Below are 21,314 nucleotides of genomic sequence, written 5' to 3'. Positions count from 1 at the left end.
ATGTGTCTATTCAGATTAAGATTCCACTCCCCCTGGACAACAGTGGTTCACACCTGAAGTCCTAGCTACTCAGGAAGTTGAGATTTGAGAATCACTGTTCAAAGCCAGCCCAGGCAAAGTCTGTGATTCTTATCTCCAAGTAACCACCAAAAAGCTGGAGTGGGGCTGTGGTACAAGCAGTAGAGCACTAGCCTTGAGCAAAAGAGTTTAGGGACAGTGCCCAGGTCCTGAGTTCAAGCCCCAGAATACACACACACACACACACACACACACACACACACACACATACACACACACACTTTCCACTCCCTCTTCCCTTCTTTTGTTATCCGTGGACTATGGGTTTGATGCAGAATTGTGTATATAATGGTTCCACTGAGGGCAGAGACAGCAACTGGTAAGGCCCAATGACACTATTATCTTCTAGGCACTCAGGTTGGGACAGCTTTCTGAAGAGAAGCATGGAGCCTTCAAAAAAAGAAGACCACAAGCCAGGAAAGACCTTTCAGGACCAACCACATGGTTCTGGGACAGTTTTTGGAAGCCCAGAGTTGAATCAGAAGTTGGCTTCTTGGGGGCCAGATGATGCTTTGAGGAACTCTTCTGCAGGCCCTGACTCCAAGCCCCATGCTTTACCCATGCTCTCAGACTTGGGGCACTCCCAGAAGTCACCTCTGGCAAGCACTGATAAGTATCCAGTGATGAAGCAGCGTGGGTTCTACTCTGACATCCTCAGTCCTGGAACCTTGGATCAACTTGGGGTGAGAATGGAAGCTAACCTTTGCCAAGATTGTACCCTCCCTGTGGGTTCCATTCACCCATCTTTTCAATTTTTTTTCCATTAGTTCATCTATTTGACTGTTCGTTTGATCATCTATCTACCCACATACTCCCTGCTCATTCAACCATTCATCCACTCATCTTTCTGACCATCCATCTAGGTATCTATCCTTCTTATACATTCATTTACAACTCATTCTTGAGCTCCTGCTGTGTGCTAGGCCTCAAGCTGAGCCCTGGAGAACCAAAGTAAAAACATTGTGGTGGGGTGATGGCCCTGATGGGGAAGTCCCTTTCCCCAGCTCTGGGTAAGACAGAGTCTGTAGATGATGAGGTGGCATACTGTTGAAATATAAGTGATGGATATGCTTTTTCTGGGTAAAATAGGGGGTGAGTAAGTATTTCAGACAGGGGGAACAGCAGGCACAAAGGTGTGGAGGGAGGGTAGAATATAAAGGAAAGATTGAGGGATATGGCTGGTGCTGATGAGAGAATAATGACTAGAGATAGTTCATCCAGACAGCTTTAGGAAGGTTTTGTGCAGAGAGGGACTAAACTAAGAGAGGCAAGGTGTGCCCTCACTGGGACTCCCCACTGGATATCCAGTCCACAATCAGTTCCAGAACAGTCCTTAGAAGAGGATATACACAGACACCTTGTGGCTTTGCAGTTCCTGGTTCATGTATTAGCCCTTGAACACAATGGGAGTGTTCTGTGCTGGACCAGAGCAAGAAATCCACAAATGTCCCAGGTGGCCACAGCTTGTCTCCCACTAAGGCCTGTAGGACAGTGTTTGAACTCACTGGTTCTGTCTCACTTTCATATTCTTGGTGTGCTTTCCTGGTGGATCCAGAGAAGTATCTAACCTTGGAGTCCCTCCCAGGTCCCAATAGTCCCTGGGATGCTTGTTGTTTTTTGTTTGGGCCTGGGCACTGTCCATGAGCTCTTTTGCTCAAGGCTAGTGCTCTATACCATTTTGAGCCATAGTACCACTTCTAGTTTTCTGGTGGTTAATTAAAGATAAGAGTCTTGTGGACTTTCCTGCCAACCCTGGGTTTTGAACCACAATTCTCAGCTCTCAGCCTCCTAGGATTACAGGTGTGAGCCACCAGTGCCTGGCATATCCCTGGGTTGTTGATGCACACTCAGAGCTCTGGGGTTTGGTTTCAGAATGTGTGCCATGGCCCCTGTACAAGCCAGAACTTGCTGCGTCAGGCTGACCTCAACAAGTTCACCCCTCAAGGTCAGTGCCCAAGAGGATGGGGCATGGGTGGGGCCTGTTGGGCATTTAGGAGCAGGCCCTCTGGCCTTCGGGTGAGGGTCTGTTTCTGGCAGAAAGTCCCAGCTTCCTTAAGACTGAAATAAATCTAGAAAGAAATAAGGTGCTTTGCAAGGCCCAGACTCGCAGGGAACATTTATCATTACCCTTCACAGAGCTGAAACAAGGGCCTGGAGCAGCTGAGGACAAGAGCACAGTTCCCTCTCCTGGGCTGGTATCCCTGGGCAGTTATGTGTGGGTTTGCTGCCTCCCCTGGAAGATGGGCTTGGGGGGAGGCCAGGGCTGTATCTGAGTTGCTCCCTTCTGGGCCCCCTAGCACTTGAAACATGAAGCAGAACACATAGGTGTCTGGGACCCACAGGCTCGCACTTGGTGATTAGGGTCTGAAAGCTCCTTTTCCACTTAATGAGGATTATGTTCTTGGACTCCATGGAAAGAGTGAGCCTTGTTCATGAGAAAGGATTGAGTCAGATCTTTGGGGGTGTTTCTAAGACTGGCCCTTGTTGGTAGTGAGGAAGCTGTCATTTTCTCCTTCACTATAAAAGATGTGCCCTTCTCTCAGGCCCAGATACCTTGTAATTCCAGCTGTCTTCCCTGTGTATATCCCAGAAAAGGTCCACCTTCTTGCTGGCACTGTCCAGATTAGCCCACATTATTCCCCCAAACGGGAATTCATGTACTTATCTGAGGATCTGCCTTTTTCTCAATAGTCTCACCAATACCAATGACCTTGGTGATGAACTACACATCTCAGGCCTGTCAGGGATTAGAATGGTACTTCTGTCATCCCTGGCAGGGATGGAACAGGGGGATGGTCAGCACCTTGTTAGCCCCCAACCCCAGGAGGAAAAGCAACCCTAATAGGCCTCAAGGTGGCGTTTGGGACCTTGGTCCAATGGGCCAGTGACAAAAGTCCACTCTGCTGCCTGAAGGCTAGAGGGTCCAAGACACCTGCTGGGGGCTAGAACCAGCCTTGATCCTCTTCACCATGGTTCCTTGGCTCCTTCCCTAAGTAAATTCTACAAGCAGAATGGTGTCATGGACCCACAGGCTTAGGACCAGGTGACTAGGATCTGAAAGCTGCTTTCATAGCAGGGCCATTTGGTGCTGTGGAGACCTCTGAGTGCTGTCCGCTCTGCTAGGAGCATGGACTTCAGCTGAAGTTGGAGGCTTCTGCCAAGCCTCAGACACCAGCCCAGGCCAGGCTTCTGTGGGACCCCAAAGGGGACTTGTAAGGTGGGCCTTCATAAAGTGAGACCCTGTCTTGACTCCAGAAAGATGGCAAGGCCCAAGGAGGCAGCTCTAGAGCTTCTAGGCCCTTGATATTCATGTACGTTTGTGTGTGTGTGTGTGTGCGTGTGTGCATACACACACACACACACCAGTCCTGGGACTTTAACTCAGAACCTGGGCACTATACATGAGCTGCCTTTGCCCAAATATAGCACTCTTGAGCCAAAGCTCCACTTCTGGCTTTTTTGGGGGTAGTTTATTGGCAATCAATAAGAGTCTCATGGTCTTTTCTGCCCAGGCTTGCTTCAAACCACGATCCTCAGGTTTCAGCCTCCTGAGTAGCTAGGATTACAGATGTAAACCACTGGCACCTAACCCCCTTGGGATTATTTAGAATCATCTTCCACCAGGAGAATAGATGGGAACCACCCAGAGGCCAGTCAAGCCCTAGGAAGGTGGCCCATTTCTTTTTGCAGTATTTCTACGCCCCCTTTCTCCATCTGTAGGTTTGGACTTTTCCTTGGAATTTCCTCCCCACTGAGTACTCTATGTCCCAGGAAATCCTCAGTCCAAGAAAACTGGGATGGTGGGTTATCTATGGGTCCCTTTCCACCAGCTCCCTTCTTACCAGATCTAGAGCGGAAGCTTCTAGATTCTCTTAAGTCAGAGCACCCATTTGGTGACCTAAGGGTCCTTTAGGGACCACCTCTCTCTACAGTTTCCAGGGTGCCTCGAGTCTGGTAACAGGCCCAGAGAATGAATGGGGTTCATTCATTAATGGGGATCTCTGAAATGAGATAGCAGAGACTTGTCCTACAGTGCCTTCCTGTTCAGCTGTAACTCTCATTAGTAGCTAAACTCAGTGCCTAGCTTTAACAATGGCCCTTGGTGCTGGGGTAATTGGTGGCTTGAAAGGGAATGCCAAATATGCTGGTCTGAGTCAGGTAGATTAGGGCCAAAATTGTCCTTCATGAGGCTCCAGCCTCTCAATGCTCATGCCTCAAAAAGTATAACAGAGAAAGGCCAAGGGGGAAGGGGGTCTCTTCTCCTTAACACTGCCTGGCCACAGGCAGGCCCTGAGCTTCCTATGCACTCCTGCCTGCCTAGTGGCTGGTGCCTTATTGGATTACTGACAGTGGGGATGTTGGGCCACAGTCTGAGGTCAGCCATACCTGCCCTCTGAATCTGCCTGCAGTCAGAACCTTCCAGGTTCCTGAAGACTTCAAGGAGCGTGTGGAGCAGCAGAGCATTGGATCTACCACACGGCTGCTCTCCCAGACTGACTTCCCCCTGAAGGCCTATGAGCCCAAGGTGCAGGTGCCCTTCCAGGTGCTGCCAGGCCGGTGCCCTCGAAAGATTGAGATTGAGAGGTATGCTGGCTCAGGGCTGTGAGGTGGGGCCTCTTCCCAGGAGGTGATGTCTGCCCAGTTCAAAGCTGAAGAGACTATAGACCCATAGGTAACAAGCCCCACAGTACAGTATGTATACAGGTGTTAAGGTCAAACTTAGCCTTTTGGTCTCTTCATAGGAACTAATAACTTTTCTTATTAGGGAACTGGGGAAGGTGGTGTTTAACTCAATGAAGTGGGACTGCCAGGGAATGGCCATTAGAGTCAGGACCCCGCCCCCAGCTGCTATGCCACTTTCTGACCAGTCTCAGAAGGGCAGAAGACACTAGAGAGGTTTCTCCACACCCCTCTACAACATCTCCTGGGACCTTGCTGATACCTGTGGAGCCATTTCTCATGAACCATTCTTCTAATATCCCTGCCTGCCCTGGCCAGGAGGAGGCGGAAATACCTGAGTCTGGACATTGAACAGCTATTGAGCAGCGAGGGTATTGATTCCAATAAGCTCATGCCCAGGCATCCAGACCCTCAGAATCCACAAACCATTGAACAGGGCCATGACCCACTCTTCCCCATCTATCTTCCACTGAAGGTGAGCTGCACTGCCAGCAATTGCTGATGGAGTGTGTGTGTGCGTGCGTGTGTGTGTGTGTGTGTGTGTGTGTGTGTGTGTGTGTGCGCGCGCGCTCGCATACATGTGTGTAGGACAAAGCTGAGGCTTTGGAATCAGGCCCCAAAGGGGATCCTACTCCACATAAAATCACTTGTCAAGACATCTGAATGAATGGAACCCACCCCGGGACCCCAGGTCCTTCTAGCATCCTAAGCTGGGTGGGAGGGGAAGGAGAAGCCCTAAGTCCTCAGGGATACAGATTTATTTTTCCTTTGGAACCTGAACAGCCTGTGTGTCTGACCTCTGTCCCCACCTCCACAGAAGCACCCTGATTGGGCTGTGCAGTAGGATATGGGTCTCCTTGACTAGGGCCTGTCCAAGGGTGGTGGAGCTGTTTCTGGGCTACTGGAATGGAGAGACTTGATATGGAAGAGACAGCTGGGCCATCTCCTTTGTGTACAAATGGGGAAACTGGGTCTGGGGAGGAAAGAGACAGAGCATAGCCGGACTGTGGCTTTCATTCCCACTCTTCCCATCCTCTTTGAGTTCTAAGTGTCTCTGGCCTGGGGTCCCTGTGGGGAGGCAGAGCTAATTCCAGAAGCTATCACCATGCCACGGGCTACCTCTGATAGTCTTGAATATCCATTGCTCCTCAGTTGAGTTGGGGTGCTCAGGAAATCCAAAAGCTACCTGTTTGTTCCTTCTAGCCTGAGCTGGATGTTTGGAACAGTGGGCAACAGAGCCTACATTCTGCACCAAGTCCCTGAACTCCCTCTGCCTGAGCCTAGCTTGACTGCACAGGGATCCAATATCCACCTCATCCTCCAGCTCCTTCTCCCCATTCCAACCCTATGTGCCCTTGGAAACAGCTGAGGAAGGGCTCAGCCTCTCCCCAGCCTACAGCTCACTCTAGAGGAGGCCTCTGGCATGGTCAGCTTTATTTGGCAGCTAGGGAAGCTGCTTCCTCCACACTTTTGCCTTCAGGTTTTCGACAATGAGGAGTTTGACTGCCGGACACCCAGAGAGTGGATCGACATGGGTTTGGATTCAGATTCTCAGAGCAGGAAACCTGTCCCTGGAAAAGCCCTTCTACCTACTGATGATGTCCTTGGGCATGGTGAGCAGGGCTAGCCTGGGATCAGAGTGCTGTTTTACCCCAGCAGCAGCTCTGTACAGAACCTGGCAACCATGGATTGTTAGAGAATTTTTGAGGCTTCTTAGCCAGAACAAAGCCCAAGAAACTGGTCACACTGAAACAGGAAATGCTGGAATCAGGGATGGTGTTGTCAGGAAGACTAGAAATAGAACAGCTAGATAGGGTTCATTGTTAGGAAAATAGAGGAGAAAGGACGGAAACAGGCCAGACTCCATCTCAGCAGGCTAAGTCTGCTTATTGCCAGCAAGGGCCACAGATCTTCCTGCAGATATGGGGTTGTGTCAGTGGGGTGAGGTTGGAATCAAAGTTTTTACAGGGTCTGAGCAAGGAAACAGATTACATGAGTTTAATATGGAGGGGTGACTGCAGGGTGGGCAAAGAATAGAGTAAGTGTTCCCTTATCCAAGTTCTCAAGGTTTTTTAATGTTCAAACAGCTCTACATCTGTCCTGCCTAGGTGGTTTGACCTTCACAGGATATAGTTTATAGTCTTCCAACCTCTTAACCCTTTCCTGGCCTCACAGATTGGTCTCAGAGCCTAACAGGCTAGGTCCACAATGGGATGTTTACAGCTAGGCTCAGGTCAGATTGCCCTGCCTGTGTGGGGTAGTCTGCACTTACCTTTGGAGACTATGCACCTGGGAAAACAGAGTAGGGGGTCAACCCTTCATATTCCATCTTTGGATACACAGGAAGAATGAACCAAGAGGGGATAGGAAAACACTTCACTCATATATTAAAAATAAAATTCCTTTGATTTGTTGGTAATAAAAGACATATGCTTGTTCGAAATGTTGAAAGATATATGAGGGGGTATAGTTGGAGTCCTTCCATCCCACCACCCAAGAATGATAATTGCTCCAGCTTTTACCTCTACATGACCACACACTGTAACACATTTGCTCACCAGCACACATCTGTTACACACATTCAGAATCATAGTCACTGGTCACACCCCACATACTCATGCACACGTTTTCTTTTTTTAACCTATTATTATCTTTACTTTTGTAGAATATGTATTGGATTCTTCCTCTCTTCTCCTTTTCATTCATCTATCACTTTCCCCTTGATCCCACCCCACCCCTTCCAAGTACAGGCTTCCTTTGTTTTGCTGAACTTTGATTTTGCCTTTCTAGGGAAATACACTATTTGAGTTCTTCCTTGACTTTAACATATTTCAGTAATAGAGTTCAAACTCTGTAGTAGACTTAGAAGTTTGATGTTATTCCTCCAACACTATTCTGCCTGCTAAGGATTACTTTTCCTATTTGGGATCTTTTGTTATTCTATATGAACTTCTGAATTGTTCTCTCTGTCATTGAAGAATGATGCTGAGATTTTGATGGGTATTGCATTGAATTTGCTTTGGGCTGTATTGCCATTTTCATGATGTTAATTCTTCCAGTCCAAGGAGCATTTCCTTAAGTCTTCAATTTCCTTCTTTAAAATTTTAAAGTCTTAATTGTATAGGTTCTTCACATCTTTGGCTAATTCCTAAGATTCTTTTTTTTTGAGGTTATTGAAAATGGAGTTGCTTTCCTGATTTCAGTCTTGTGCTTCTCATTGTTGGCATATAGAAAAGAGACTGGTTTTTTTTACACTGTTCTTTGCCAAAGTTTTGAATAAGTTTTAGTAGCTTGGGGAAGGAGTCTAGGGTTCTTTACAGAAGTACAGAATCATGTCATCTGCAAAAAGGGATAGTTTTACTTCTTCCTTCCCTCTTTGGATCCCCTTTGTGTTTTTCTCTTGCTTTATGCTCTTTCAGGAATTCCAGTAATACATTGAAGAGGAATAGAGAAAGTGGACATTCTTGTCTCATTCCTGATTTTAGAGAAAATGGTTTTAGATATTCACCATTAAGTATAATATTGGCTGTAGGTTTGTCATACACAACCTTTATTATATTGAGGACTGTTCCACATATTCCTAGCTTCTTTAGAGCTTTTATCATAAAGGGGTCTCGGATCTCGTCAAAAGCCTCTTTTGTATCTATTGAGATGATCACGTGTTCTTGACCTTCTGTTGATGTGTGTTGTATTACATTTATTTATTTATGTATATTGAACAAGCTTTGTGTCCCTGGGATGAATTCTTTTGTTGTTGAATTCAGTTGGCCTGAATTTTATTGAAAAATTTTGCATCTATATTCATCAAAGAGGTAGATCTATAGTTCTTTTTCTCTGATGGGTCCCTATCTGGTTTTGGGATAAGTATAATGCTTGCTTCATAGGATAAGTGATGCTTCCCTTTCTATTTCATTCAAGCGTTTGAGGAGTATTGGTATTAACTCTCCTTTGAATGCCTTATAGTAAATCCATGACTTGTTTTCCTTTGTAGCAAATCAATCTTTTCTCTCTGACAGCTTTATTTATCTTTTCCTTGTTTTCTGTTGAACCAGTTTGAATCACAATGTAGTGGTGGGAGGTGCTTTTCTGATCTGGTCTGTTGGATGTTCTAAAGGCCTCTTATGCTTGAATGGGCTTTTTTTTTTTTTTAAATGTTTGGGAGCGTTTCTGCTATTATTCTGTTAAATATACTTCCTATACCCTTAGTTGTCTGTTTTTCCCCTCCTCAATACCTGTCAGCCACAAATTAGGTCTTCTAATTGAGTCCTGAATTTCTTATCACCTTTTTCCCATTGCTTGAATTTATTTACTATTTATTTATTGTATGGTTCCCACCTCTTTTGTATCTACTCTGTCTCCAAGCCCCAACACTATGCTTTCCATTTCATCTATTCAGCTAGAGAGACTTTCTAATTTATTTTTTAATATTCTATTGGTTCTTTTTCTATCTTCCTATGGAAGTCTTTTTAAAGATCTTGTATGGGGACTGGGAATATGGCCTAGTGGCAAGAGTGCGTGGCTCCTATACATGAAGCCCTAGGTTTGATTCCTCAGCACCACATATATAGAAAATGGCCAGAAGTGGAGCTGTGGCTCAAGTGGCAGAGTGCTAGCCTTAAGCAAAAAACGAAGCCAGGGAGAGTGCTTAGGCCCTGAGTTCAAAGCCCCAGGAGTGGCAAAAAAAAAAAAAAAAAAAGATCTGGTATTGACTTTTGGACTTCATTGATTTGTTGATCTGTGCCTTCTTTCATCAGTTAATCTGAGTGGCTGCTTTTTCATTGGACTCATTTGCCATCTTTTAGAATTGGTTTAGGCTTTTGTGTTTTCCATGAATTGTTTTTGTTTGTTTGTTTGTTTGTTTGTTTTTTGGCCAGTCCTGGGCCTTGGACTCAGGGCCTGAGCACTGTCCCTGGCTTCTTTTTGCTCAAAGCTAGCACTCTGCCACTTAAGCCACAGCGCCACTTCTGGCCATTTTCTGTATATGTGGTGCTGGGGAATCGAACCCAGGGCCTCATGTATACGAGGCAGGCACTCTTGCCACTAGGCCATATCCTCAGCCCCCCATGAATTGTTTTGGGAAGTCTCATCATGTTCACAAAATGTGTGGCTTTCTATCTTTTCGTCAATCATTCTTTTTTTTTTTTCAACAGCAAAAGAGGTGGTTTATTGTACATGTGTCACATTTGGCCACAACTGTGAACAGAAGTAGTCTAGAATGTCACAGGTCCAGGGCACAGGACCATCAGAGGATGCTTGGTTATAAGCAAGGTGGCTGTCTTTCAGAGATGGTTTTGGTGGGGCTGGGGATATGGCCTAGTGGCAAGAGTGCCTGCCTCATATACATGAGGCCCTGGGTTTGATTCCCCAGTACCACATATACAGAAAATGGCTAGAAGTGGTGCTGTAGCTCAAGTGCCTTAGCCTTGAGCAAAAAGAAGCCAAGGACAGTGCTCAGGCCCTGAGTCCAAGCCCCAGGACTGGCCGAAAAAAACACACCAAAAAAACAGAGATGGTTTTGGTGATGAAAGTTCTAGATCCATTGGGAAATCATAGACAGTGGCATGCAGTCCAACAACTCACATCAGCATCCTGGCCTATGGCATTCCTTATTTCTGTTCCTCTGGCCTCAACGAGTACACAAGCTGGTTTACTTGTATCTCTTTCTTCTTTTGCACTTCTTTTGCACGAATGCCTGTGCATTCATTTCTTCCTCCACTTGGCTCTCATGGTGCAGTGGTTTCTAGGAAGATGGCTCTAAGTCCAAGAGCTCATCAGTTATTCTTATCAGTAGGTCTTTTAGCCCTGTGTGTGAAGTTTCCTCTAGAAACTTTCTGTTCTATTGACTAGGAGTGTTGTATTTCCTTAATTTCTAATATTTCCGTGATGGGCTTTACCCATTTGAAGGCCTTTTGGGTATTGACTTTCAGGTGCCTGAGACCTTCCTAGTGGGTTGTTCTCTGTTCTCAGTTGACTAGGCAGATGATGTTTAGATGGGATATGTCTCTACTGGTGTGGGGTATATGTCAGCTTTGCTATTTTATCCCAACCTAGAATGGATGAAATCCAACATAGAGTAGGGCACCTTTGTTAACTTTTTCTGTTCCTCTAGTCATGGTGTATGCTTATCATATTAGAATTCTTTTCCTGCTTGTTTAGGGGAGGATCAGGCACCCACCAGGTGAAAACCAGACCCTCAGGCTCTGCCTCTGATTATATGGGTGCAGCTGGGAGCAGGTCTCTGGTTCCTCACTGTAACTTGGAAAGGTCTCTGTATTTGGTTATCACCCTGTGGCCCCTGTCCCTGTAGTGTGGTACAGTGCTAGAAGCTGGAAACCTGTGCTTCACTTAGCTCTATAAGCTTCAGTTTGAGATGGAACTCTGAAATTAGAGCCCTTTGGTCCCTTCCTGTTGGGCTGGAGCTCCACTGGAGGCAGGCCCTTCACTGTGGGTTGAGCTGGGAGGCAGGACTCTGGTTTGGAGCACTACTCTTTATTCCCTCTGGGTTTGGGTTCCATTTTGGCATGGGAATCAACTGGGAGCCAAATTCTCTTTGTTTCCAGCCAGCAGGAGACTAAATCCTTGATTACAGGGGGGACTGAGACCAATGGTCTCTAACATTTTCCCTTGTCTTGGGCTCCCCCAGGCACCAATCTCTGATGTAATTGGCAGGAGGCTAAACCCTTGCTTTCCCAGTTCAGGCTGAGATTTGAGCTTAGAGCATGTCTCTTGTTTCTGCTCCCTCCCCTGCCTTCCAATGTCAAGTGCCTGCTTCTGAACCTGGGCTTGGTTTCCCCTCCTCCCTTTCCACTGGTCACATGGTAGTGGCAAGCATGTGACTTATGGTGTTTGGCATGGTCTTTTTCCTAGATTTCTCCTGTGAAGTAGTTTTCTGTGTTGCAGTGGGGCTGCAGAGGCATTGAGCCCTTGGTGGGCTACACTGAGCAGAGGGCTGCCAATTGGATATGTGAGTCGAGTGAGGATTCACAGTGAGCAGCAGACTGTCCCAAGTGGAGATCTGGACAGAGCATGGATCCATACTGCTCAAAGGAGCCTCACTGAGCAGACAGCAGAACCAGGCAGCAATCTACACCCTGCTCTGAGCTGTGGGCCTTGGCTCAGTCAGCTGTCTCTAGACCTACTTATATGGTTTGCATATTGTTTTTGCTACTCTTTCTGAAATATAAGTGTTTGTCTTTTTCCAGTCTTGAGGCTTGAACTCAGGACCTATGTACTGTCCTTGAGCTCTTTTGCTCAAGGCTAGCACTGTATCACTTGAACCACAGCTCCACTTTCAATATTTTGGGGGAGTCTATTTGAGATAAGAATCTCTCAGACTTTGCTGCCCAGGCTGGGGTTGAACTGCAATCCACAGATCTCAGTTTCCTGAGTAGCTAGGATTACAGGCGCAAGCCACTGGTGCACTGCTGAAGTATTTCGTTTTTGTTTGTTTTGTTTTTTTTTGCCAGTCCTGGGGCTTGAACTCAGGGCCTGAGCACTGTCCTTGGCTTCTTTTTGCTCAAGGCTAGCACTCTACCACCTGAGCCATAGCACCACTTCCAACTTTTCCTATATATGTGGTCCTGAGGAATCAAACCCAGGGCTTCATGTATATGAGGCGAGCACTTTACCACGAAGCCATATTCCCAGCCCCATGAAGTATTTTGTTTTGATGTTGCTTGATTGATGTTAGGCTTTGGCTGCTTGTCTTTACCTGACATACACTTTTGAGCTGGATTTCCCCATTAGAGCTTTGTATATCTGATTGAGCAGATAGAGCTCTGCTATTGCCTTGTCTTTTGCCCACCATCTTGGATCCTCCTTGCATACATTTTTACTACTCACTCTGCCTCTGTGTCTGTCTGTCTGTCTCTCTCACACACACATGCACGCACACACATGTACATACTTACGTGATTGTCACCCATTGACAACCACTTATCACAGCCTACACCAAGTTGATGCTATACAGACTGGCATGTCTGTGTTTGCCCAAGGTGTGCCCCTGGTTCCTTTGGCCTCAGGTCTTTTCTGGTGATCATAGAGACTCTCCAGTTGCCTGTGGTTGGGAACAGTGTCAGGGTAAGTGACCATGGCTGAGTCTCTGTGCAGACTTCACAGGAAGGTCAGGGTTCTACGTTTAGATGATAGAGGTAGTTTTTTCCTTCATTGGGGAATAAAGTTGCTCTGCTCCATGCCTTTTGAGTAGAAATGATGCCTATGGTGGGTCCAGTTGGCCAGCCCCTAGGTGGGAAGCAGGCATATTTGAACAGTGTTTGAGTCTTGGCATATTGGGTCACACCTATAATCCTAGCTATTGAGGGTACAGAGATCCAGAGGATTGTGGTTTGAGGACATCCCAGACACAAAATTAGAAAGATCCCATCTCAACATACACGCCAGGCATGACTGTGTTGAAGCCAGCCTGTGCTGGGTTCTGTGTACAAGCATCATTTTTCTTCAACTATTTTTTGAGTACCTACTATGTACTAGTTTCTATTCTATGCCCAGATCCACATCTGTGACTAAGATGGAAAAAAATTGCTCCTGTCAATAGGGAGCAGTATAACTAGGCATTGTAAGGAGTATAAAAGAGAGGAGAGAGCTGGGCACGTGTCTCACATCTGTAATCCTAGCTAATCAGGAGGCTGAGATCTTGAGGATCACAGTTTGAAGACAGCCCAGTCAGGATAGTCCATGAGATTTTAATTTGGTCAGTTGTGGGGCTTGAACTCAGGGCCTGGGTGCTGTCCTGAGCCTCTTTGTGCTCAAGGCCCACAGTTCCACTTCCAGTTTTTAAGTGGTTAATTGGAGATAAGAGTCTCAGAGTCAGGGCTGGGAATATGGCCTAGTGATAGAGTGCTTGCCTCGTATACATGAAGCCCTGGGTTCAATTCCTCAGCACCACATATATAGAAAATAGCCAGAAGTGGTACTGTGGCTCAAGTGGTAGAGTGCTAGCCTTGAGCAAAAAGAGGCCAGGGACAGTGGTCAGGCCCTGAGTCTAAGCCCCAGGACTGGCAAAAAAAAAAAAAAAAAAAAAAAAAAAAAGAGTCTCAGAGTCTCATGGAGACTTTTCTGCTTGGGTTGGCTTTGAACCACAATCCTCAGATCTCAGCATCCTGAGTATCTAGGATTACAGGCGTGAGCCACCAGTGACTGGCTCATGAGATTCTTATCTATAATAAACTATGCAAAAAAAAAAGTCAGCTTTGCCTCAAGTAGTAGAATGCTAGCCTTGAGCAAAAGAAATCTCAGGGACAATGCTCTGGCCCTGAATTCAAGTCCTAGGACCAGCATACACACACACACACACACACACACACACACACACACACACACACACACACACACACACACACACACGAGACAGAAGAGATCTGGCAGCCAAGGAGCAGGTAAAAGGCCCTGACTGAACAGTCCCTGCCTGAAGGCCCTTGAACCTTGTGCAGAGCAGTGGTCTCTGAACCGGCCCTACATGCCTTCTTCTGATAGAAAGAGTCCAGTAGCTTTTCTCCTTGGCCTTGGTCACCTTGAAGGGGTCTAACTCATACATGATAACCACCAGTGAAAGGTCTTCAGCAAGTTTCTTGTATGGGGCTTTCACATGTTCCTACCACATTGACCTGTGTCTTCTCTGCCATAGTGGAGTCTTGGAGAGAGGACTGGTCCTTTTGAACCTCTTATGGCTGGTGGTTCATAAGTGGCCAACTCAGCTGGGAGGAAGCAAGGCCCTATCTCTACTAGACCAAGAGGGCCCTTCTGGTATGATAGAGGCTGGGCAAATGACTTCTGAGACCCATCCCAGCACCTTCTGCCACACTCAGAGGCCCCTGTGGCAGAAAGCATTGGTGGATTACCATCTCCTGTTTCAGAGGACCCCAAGAGTCAGAAGCTGAACTACAGGTGGTGTGAGGTTGGTGTCTTGGACTATGATGAGGAAAACAAGCTGTACCTGGTACACAAAACGGATGACAAAGGACTGGTTCGAGATGAGATGGGGATGCCAATCCTGAATGGAGGAGTTACTGCCAAAGGTATGAGCTCTACCTCTGCTCTACGAGGACCCCCAGCTAAGGTTAGCCATGGCTGGACTGAGGCCAACACTACCAAGGGCACCACCGACGCAGGTCCAGATTCTCCCTTCAGTTTAATCTCTGACTGTATGTCTCCTGAGCAGTAATCGCTGAAGGATCAGTGATACAGAGACTCTAAGAAGGGCTAGTTCTGTCAACTGGAAACAGCTGGTAGCATGATGTGGGAAAGACCCTGAGGTCCATCACTTAGACATTTGCTCTGAGTATGACATTGATGACCTCTCCTATGCTGGCTCCTTATCTGAACATAGCTCTTTACAGTTTAAAAAGCACTTTCCCATTCCCCTCCCATGACCCCCTGTGCAGTAGGCAGGGCACAGAATGTTGTCACACCCATTTCGCACATTTGATTCAGAGTAAGGGAAAGGAAAGGACTTGCTCAAGGCCACTGTGTATCAGTGACCTAGCTGGCTAAAGGGCAGTGCTCCAGCTCAGAGAGCCTGACTCTGTCCCCTTATCTTTCCCACTTATCCCCTAGGAAGGCCCCCCCTTCTGATCTGTCAGTACTGGGTGCCTCGGATCCAGCTCCTCTTCTGTGCTGAGGACCCCCGCGTGTTCACACAACGTGTAGTGGAGGCCAATGTCCTGCGCAAGAACACAGAGGCACTGCTGCTATACAACCTGTACGTGGACTGTATGCCCTCTGAGGGCCAGCGAATCATCAGTGAGCAGAGCCTGAACAAGATCAAGCAGTGGGCTATGAGCACGCCACGGATGCGCAAAGGGCCGCAGTGAGTCCCCATGTGCTGCCTCTCTTTCATTGGAGAAATAGTGTAACCAGGGGCATAAAGCTGCCCTCTTGTGGGGTCTCCTCTGTGTGGGGCTGTCTTGCCTACTCCATGTGGCTTTTTGGCACCCCAACCAATTTCTTGCTTATTTCCAGAGTCCTTATTGTCAAGATGGACTCATGGATTATTACAATATTGAAAGGGTTATAATATATTAGTATTATTTTGAAAAAAACATTGATGCCTAAATTTGGCTAGTGAGAACCTGTTCAAGCTAATCTTTTTTAAAAAAAACAAAACATGTTGTCATTGTTATCTGAGTAGCTCCTCACTTTTTGGCACAGCAAGAAGTTAGAGGCTTTTCTTGTGTAACCTGAATCAGTCCTGAAATCAACTTTTTCTCCAGGAAGACCTGGTCCTTTTCAGTGGAGAATTTAGAAGCTGAGATTCTTCATTACATGTGCTTGTTCATTTACAAAAAGGCAAAACTCATATATAGTGCCAGGCAAGATAGCACCTAGACGCTATTCCTTGGGGAGTGATCAGGTTAGGCACAAGAGACCTTGAGGTCCAAGTTCCATTCTGACTGTTCACTAGGTTGTGATTTCAAAGTCAATTGTGTTGTGGTAATGCATCAGGCTGTTTATTATGCTTTATGTGTGTGAAAAATACAGTAAAAAGAGTTTATATCAGAAATGACTTCAAGAAAAAAAGATACATATGTTGCTATTGGGAAATCATTTCCTAAGGTTCTTACAGAAGATAGATCTATGATTGATATATACATATATGTATATATAAAATCGATGACATATATAATCTATAAAATATATGATACTACTATATTCTTGCATTAAATTATCATATTCTATATAACATCCATACATACTATTTTTTCTATGTCTATATATCATTAAAATTTCCTTCATTCACTTTTACAACTGCATAGTAATCTGTCACATGTGGATGGCTCATGGCATATGCAAACATATATTTAGGTCATTTCCAGGTGCAATTCAAACAATGGATGGTGCAAGGAATAATCTTGTGCATTATTATGTTTGTGTTGATGATGATATAGCTTTGGGGTAAATTCTGACAAGTGGGATTGCTAGGTGCAAAAGTATATATGTTATAAACTCACCTGGGGAAAGAGATCAATAGATAAGGGGCAATTGTGGGGGGTGAGGAGATGAGGAAGACCAGGAAGCTGTAGGAAGAAAGTGGTATGGATGGGGGAGAGGGAGGACTCCTCTGAGATCTCTAAGAGTCCTGAAAGATGAAGACCAAAGGTAGTGGCCACCAGGCTGGATAATGGGCCTAATCAGGGTATTAGTGACCTCAGAATAGTCTTAGGGAAGGAGGGGGAGGAGAGAAGGGAAGAGAGGAAGAGGGAACACCAGTTTCACCATAAAGGCAGGAGCAGAGATGAAGCAGTGATTGGAAGGAGTGAGATCAAGGGATGACTGGCAATGAGAGGCCTGGAAGTGTGGGGACTGTTGGGAGGATCTGACAGAGGAAAGCGCCCAGCACATGGGGTATAGGGAATGTGTGCCAAATGAGTGAAGAATGACAAGATGGATGAATGGCTCTGAGGGGCATGCTTGTGCTAGAATACCCGTGCAAGTTCCCCTAAGGCCTGGTGATTGCAGATGTCAAACCTAGGTTAGGGGTGAAATGCAAGGGTCATTCACTCTTGGGCCTACTCATAATGCCATATTCCCCTTGTGCCTCCTGGAAGCTGCTGGCGCTTTGTAAACAAGAATAGGCCCCTAGTAAGCACTATCTAAATGAAACAGGAATTCAGTGACAGGCATCTTCCACAAAACCCAGAGCCACAGGGCAATGCGAGGGTGCAGGTACAGCTCACTGTGCCTCTCATCCCACCATTCTGGGGCCTGCCGTGACTCACAGGGATTGGAAACAGACAAGTCGCTGCTGGGTCTATTTCCTATCAGCAGTGAGGCCACAGCAAGATTGAGGTGGGGTTGGGCTGCTGTTGGTGAGGTTTCTAAAGATCCATGGGCTGGGGGGAGGGTGTCGGTGGGGCGGGGGAGGAAGTAGAGGCTTCTCTGAGTGCTTTCACTGGCTTCTGGTGCTGCCAGTGCCACATGGTCTAACAGAACCCAGTAGGAGCTTGCTGTACACCAGGCCCTGGGCTCAGTAACTCCTGGGATTAGTACCATCACCCTTCCAGGCAGGTACTGTGACCTCCCATTTCTCAAGGAGTATAAGGTGTAGAGGGTTGAGTCATATACCACACTCACTTTATCACTACTGATAGCCACACTATCATGCCCTACTCTCACACTCAGTGCTATCTGCCTCCACATCCTAGTTGGAGTGTGTTAACTGGGGAAGGGAGTATAAAGAGAGTCATTGAGCTGGATGCCAGGGGCTCACCTCTGTAATCCTAGCTACTCAGGATACTGAGATTTGAGGATCATGGTTCAAAGCCAGCCTGGGAAGGAACATTTGTGAGATGCTTATCTGTAATATATACGATTCTGTAATGAATCACCAATAAAGCCAGAAGTGGAACTATGTGGCTCAATTTTGTAGAGAGTTAGCCTTGAGTTAAAAAAAAACCTCAATAAAAGCCTTGAGTTCAAGCCCCAGGACTGGCACAAAAGAAAAAGAAAGCAAGCAAAAGAAAAAGGGTCATCAAAGCACAGATTCAGGAGGTAGAAATCAAGAATAGCTTTTTGAAGAAAGTGGCCCTTAATGGGAGCCTGCTGAGGCAGGAAGTTGAAACATTCAGGTAGAGGATTCCTCATGATCAAGAGACTGGTGAAGAGTCCCTTGGGTCCAGAGCAGAGACACCTGGATGGCAGAAGCTACTCCCTATCAGGTGTGTGTGTGTGTGTGTGTGTGTGTGTGTGTGTGTGTGTGTGTGTGTGTACTAGTGGTTTGAACTCAGAATCTGGGCACTGTTCCTCAGCTTTTTCTGCTCAAGGCTAGAACACTATACTACTTGAGCCACAATTCTGTGTCCAACTTTTTGGTGGTTAATTAGAGATGAGTCTTACAGTCTTTTCTGTCTGGGCTAGCTTTGAATCCTAATTCTCTGATCTCAGCCTTCCTGTGTAGCTAGGATTACAGTAATGAGCCACTGGCACCCAGATAAGAACCAGGGATTTTTAAGCAGAAAGATGTGATCAGATTTGAGCTTTGGGGGCATGGATTGGAGTGGGTAGAGATGGGGTAAAGGGGCCCTGTACTAGGACAACAGTACTATAGCTGTACTAGGACAAGAAGTAGGAAACTAAATGGACAGACTCAGGGAAATGATGCAATGAGGGGATGGGAAACAAGGGTGAAGGTTAGTGGCTCAGGGCCAGGTCGGGATATACCCTTGAATCCAGAGCAGAAGCTCTCATCTCGTGTCCCCAGTCAATGACAGAGGACCCCCTGGACCCTGTTCTCTCTCTCCATGGGTAGGGTCCTTGAGCATCTCAGCAGTCTCACCAGAGAAGTGAACCTGGACTATGAGCGTAGCATGAACAAGATCAACTTTGACCAAATCGTTTCCTCCAAACCTGATACATTCTCCTATGTGACCCTGCCCAAGAAGGAAGAGGAAAAGGTGCCTGAGCAAGGTAAGACTCATTGAACTCATGGCTATCCAACTGGCCAGAGCTCCCTTCCTCTGGAATCACCTGTCCTGCCACTGATGTCCTTATAGGCCCAACACTTCCTTATACCCACCAGTCTCCAGCATTTGTACTCTTCTTTTACCAGTTTCCTGGAAGTTTTTAATCATGGGAACAGGAGAAAGGGTCTTAAAAAATACTAGTCTGGCCAGACATGATCGTTCACACCTGTAATCTCAGCTAGTTCAGAGACGGAGATCAGGAGATTTGTGTTTCAAGGCCAGCCCAGGCAAAAAGTTAGCAAGACTTCATCTTAATCAACAAGCCAGAGGTGGTGGCATGCCTCTATAATTTCAGCCATTCAGGAGGCAAAGGTAGGAGGATCATGATGTGAGGCTGGCCCATGGGAAAAAAAATGCAACATCCTATTTAAAAAAATTTAACAGCTCAGGTGGTAGAACCTTTTGCCTAGCAAGGGAAAGGCATTGGGTGTAAACCCCAGAGCTGGGGGGAGGGGGGAGAAAAGAAAAGAAAGGAAGGAAGCAAGCAAGCAAGCAAAGTCTGAGTAATGTAGAAGCCACAGGTAAATGCGAGCCAGGAAATCCCTGGTTGGAAATAGATGACAGAGGCTTCAAGGACATAGACCCTTTCTTCCCTCCTATAGCAAGTGTATGGATGGTATCACTGCAGACACATGCACACATGGCAGACCAAGTCTCAGGATCCCCAACCACCCTTGCTTAGACTAACCCTGTTTCCTGGCCCAGGATTCCTGTGTGTGTGATGTGCCTAGGATTCAGGCTGGGGTGTGGACAGCCTATGTTCAGAGGCATCCTGGTGCTCACATCTTCCTTCCTTGGGTATCCACGGGCAGGTTTCAGACAGGTCTCAGGGTGCACATGCATAGCACCAGCAAGTGACAACAGAGAGTCTGCAGTTGCCACCTACTTCTAAAAGTGGCCTTCAACTAGGGAGGCCTGGAGTGTGGGCTCTCTCTCTCGACTTCCCCTCGCTTGGGGGCGGGGGGAAGGGGCTTGTCCGCCCCTTCCTGGGTGGTCCATTATCGCTCACGCGGGAGCGATGGCCACGGGTAGCCTCGGTGGCGTGTGGTCGCAGGGTGCCCCAAAACCGCCAAGAACGACACGGACGCGTGGGTCCCTGGAGAAAACCTCTAGGGCTTCTGTTTATTCAAATGAGGAGCCTCCCAGATATACCCCAAAGGCAGACACAAGAGAGGGGCCCCTGATTGGTCCCAAGGGGCTGTCCCTCAAGTGATGTCAGACTTCCTTCTCTTCAGGTTAAAGACAGGAAGGGGAGGGACAGGCTGAGGTCAGCTGTGGCCCCTTAAAGGTGCAGCTGACCCCAACACTGGAGAAGATTCCAGAGTGGGCAGTTCACTATGGCTTAGGGCCACTTTGCCATACTCTGGGGAAAGAGGAGTTCTAGGAATGAGACTGTCTCTTCTGGAAAGGAAGCAGGAGTCCCAAACTGCCTTAGACACATCGTGACTCCTGGTATATCCCAGGCTTGCCTTACACAGGCCCTTGGCTCCCACTCCGTAGGACTGGTGAGTTACCCCAAGTACCCCTTCCGGGAACAGAAGGAGGACTTCACCTTTGTGTCCTTGCTCACACGGCCAGAAGTCATCACAGCCCTGAGCAAGGTGCGGGCTGAGTGCAACAAGGTGACCAGCATGTCACTGTTCCACTCAAGCCTCTCCAAGTTCAGCCGCCTGGAGGAGTTTGAGCAGATTGAATCACAGACCTTCTCCCAGGTACTTGGGCATCAGAACATGGAGGGTAGTATACACAGGCCCTTGGAACCAACCACTATAGGCCAGCACCTCCCTAAAGGGTTGGTTGGCTACTGAAAACCAAGCTCGAGCTTCTTCCTAGGCCTTTTTAGAGCTTGAAGTGGAACTAAGGGAATGGTTCATCTAACAGGGAAAAGAAAGCAACTAGGGCCTGGCCCTGAGGATCCAGGTGTGAAAGAGATGGAAGGCAGCCTCTCTCCTCTCCATTCTCTATTTTTCATTCCTATGCATTTCTCCCTCACTGCTCATTTTTTGCCCTCTGTTCTATCTCTGCTTCTTGCCTATCTCTATCTTTTTCCTGCAGCTCTGGGTCTTGGGGTGTGTGTGT

The 21,314-nt window shown here is 47.0% G+C and overlaps 1 protein-coding gene across 1 annotated transcript in view; it reads left to right on the top strand.

Moving 5' to 3' along the window:
* Positions 1 to 638: 638 nt before the first annotated feature.
* Positions 639 to 21,314, top strand: part of Dnah1 (dynein axonemal heavy chain 1) — a 71,101-nt gene continuing 50,425 nt past the window's right edge. Inside the window, exons 1-9 of the mRNA XM_048355886.1 lie at positions 639 to 761; positions 1,951 to 2,023; positions 4,488 to 4,662; positions 5,077 to 5,233; positions 6,239 to 6,371; positions 14,631 to 14,792; positions 15,331 to 15,583; positions 19,022 to 19,179; positions 20,736 to 20,947. Of these exons, the coding sequence (XP_048211843.1) occupies positions 639 to 761; positions 1,951 to 2,023; positions 4,488 to 4,662; positions 5,077 to 5,233; positions 6,239 to 6,371; positions 14,631 to 14,792; positions 15,331 to 15,583; positions 19,022 to 19,179; positions 20,736 to 20,947 (1,446 nt within the window). The remainder of the gene's footprint in view (positions 762 to 1,950; positions 2,024 to 4,487; positions 4,663 to 5,076; positions 5,234 to 6,238; positions 6,372 to 14,630; positions 14,793 to 15,330; positions 15,584 to 19,021; positions 19,180 to 20,735; positions 20,948 to 21,314) is intronic.

The sequence above is a fragment of the Perognathus longimembris genome, chromosome 10 (genome assembly GCF_023159225.1).
Source record: "Perognathus longimembris pacificus isolate PPM17 chromosome 10, ASM2315922v1, whole genome shotgun sequence".
Classification (NCBI taxonomy): domain Eukaryota; kingdom Metazoa; phylum Chordata; class Mammalia; order Rodentia; family Heteromyidae; genus Perognathus; species Perognathus longimembris.
The sequence above is the reverse complement of the archived record's forward strand: the minus strand, read 5'-3'. Positions and strand labels throughout refer to the sequence as shown.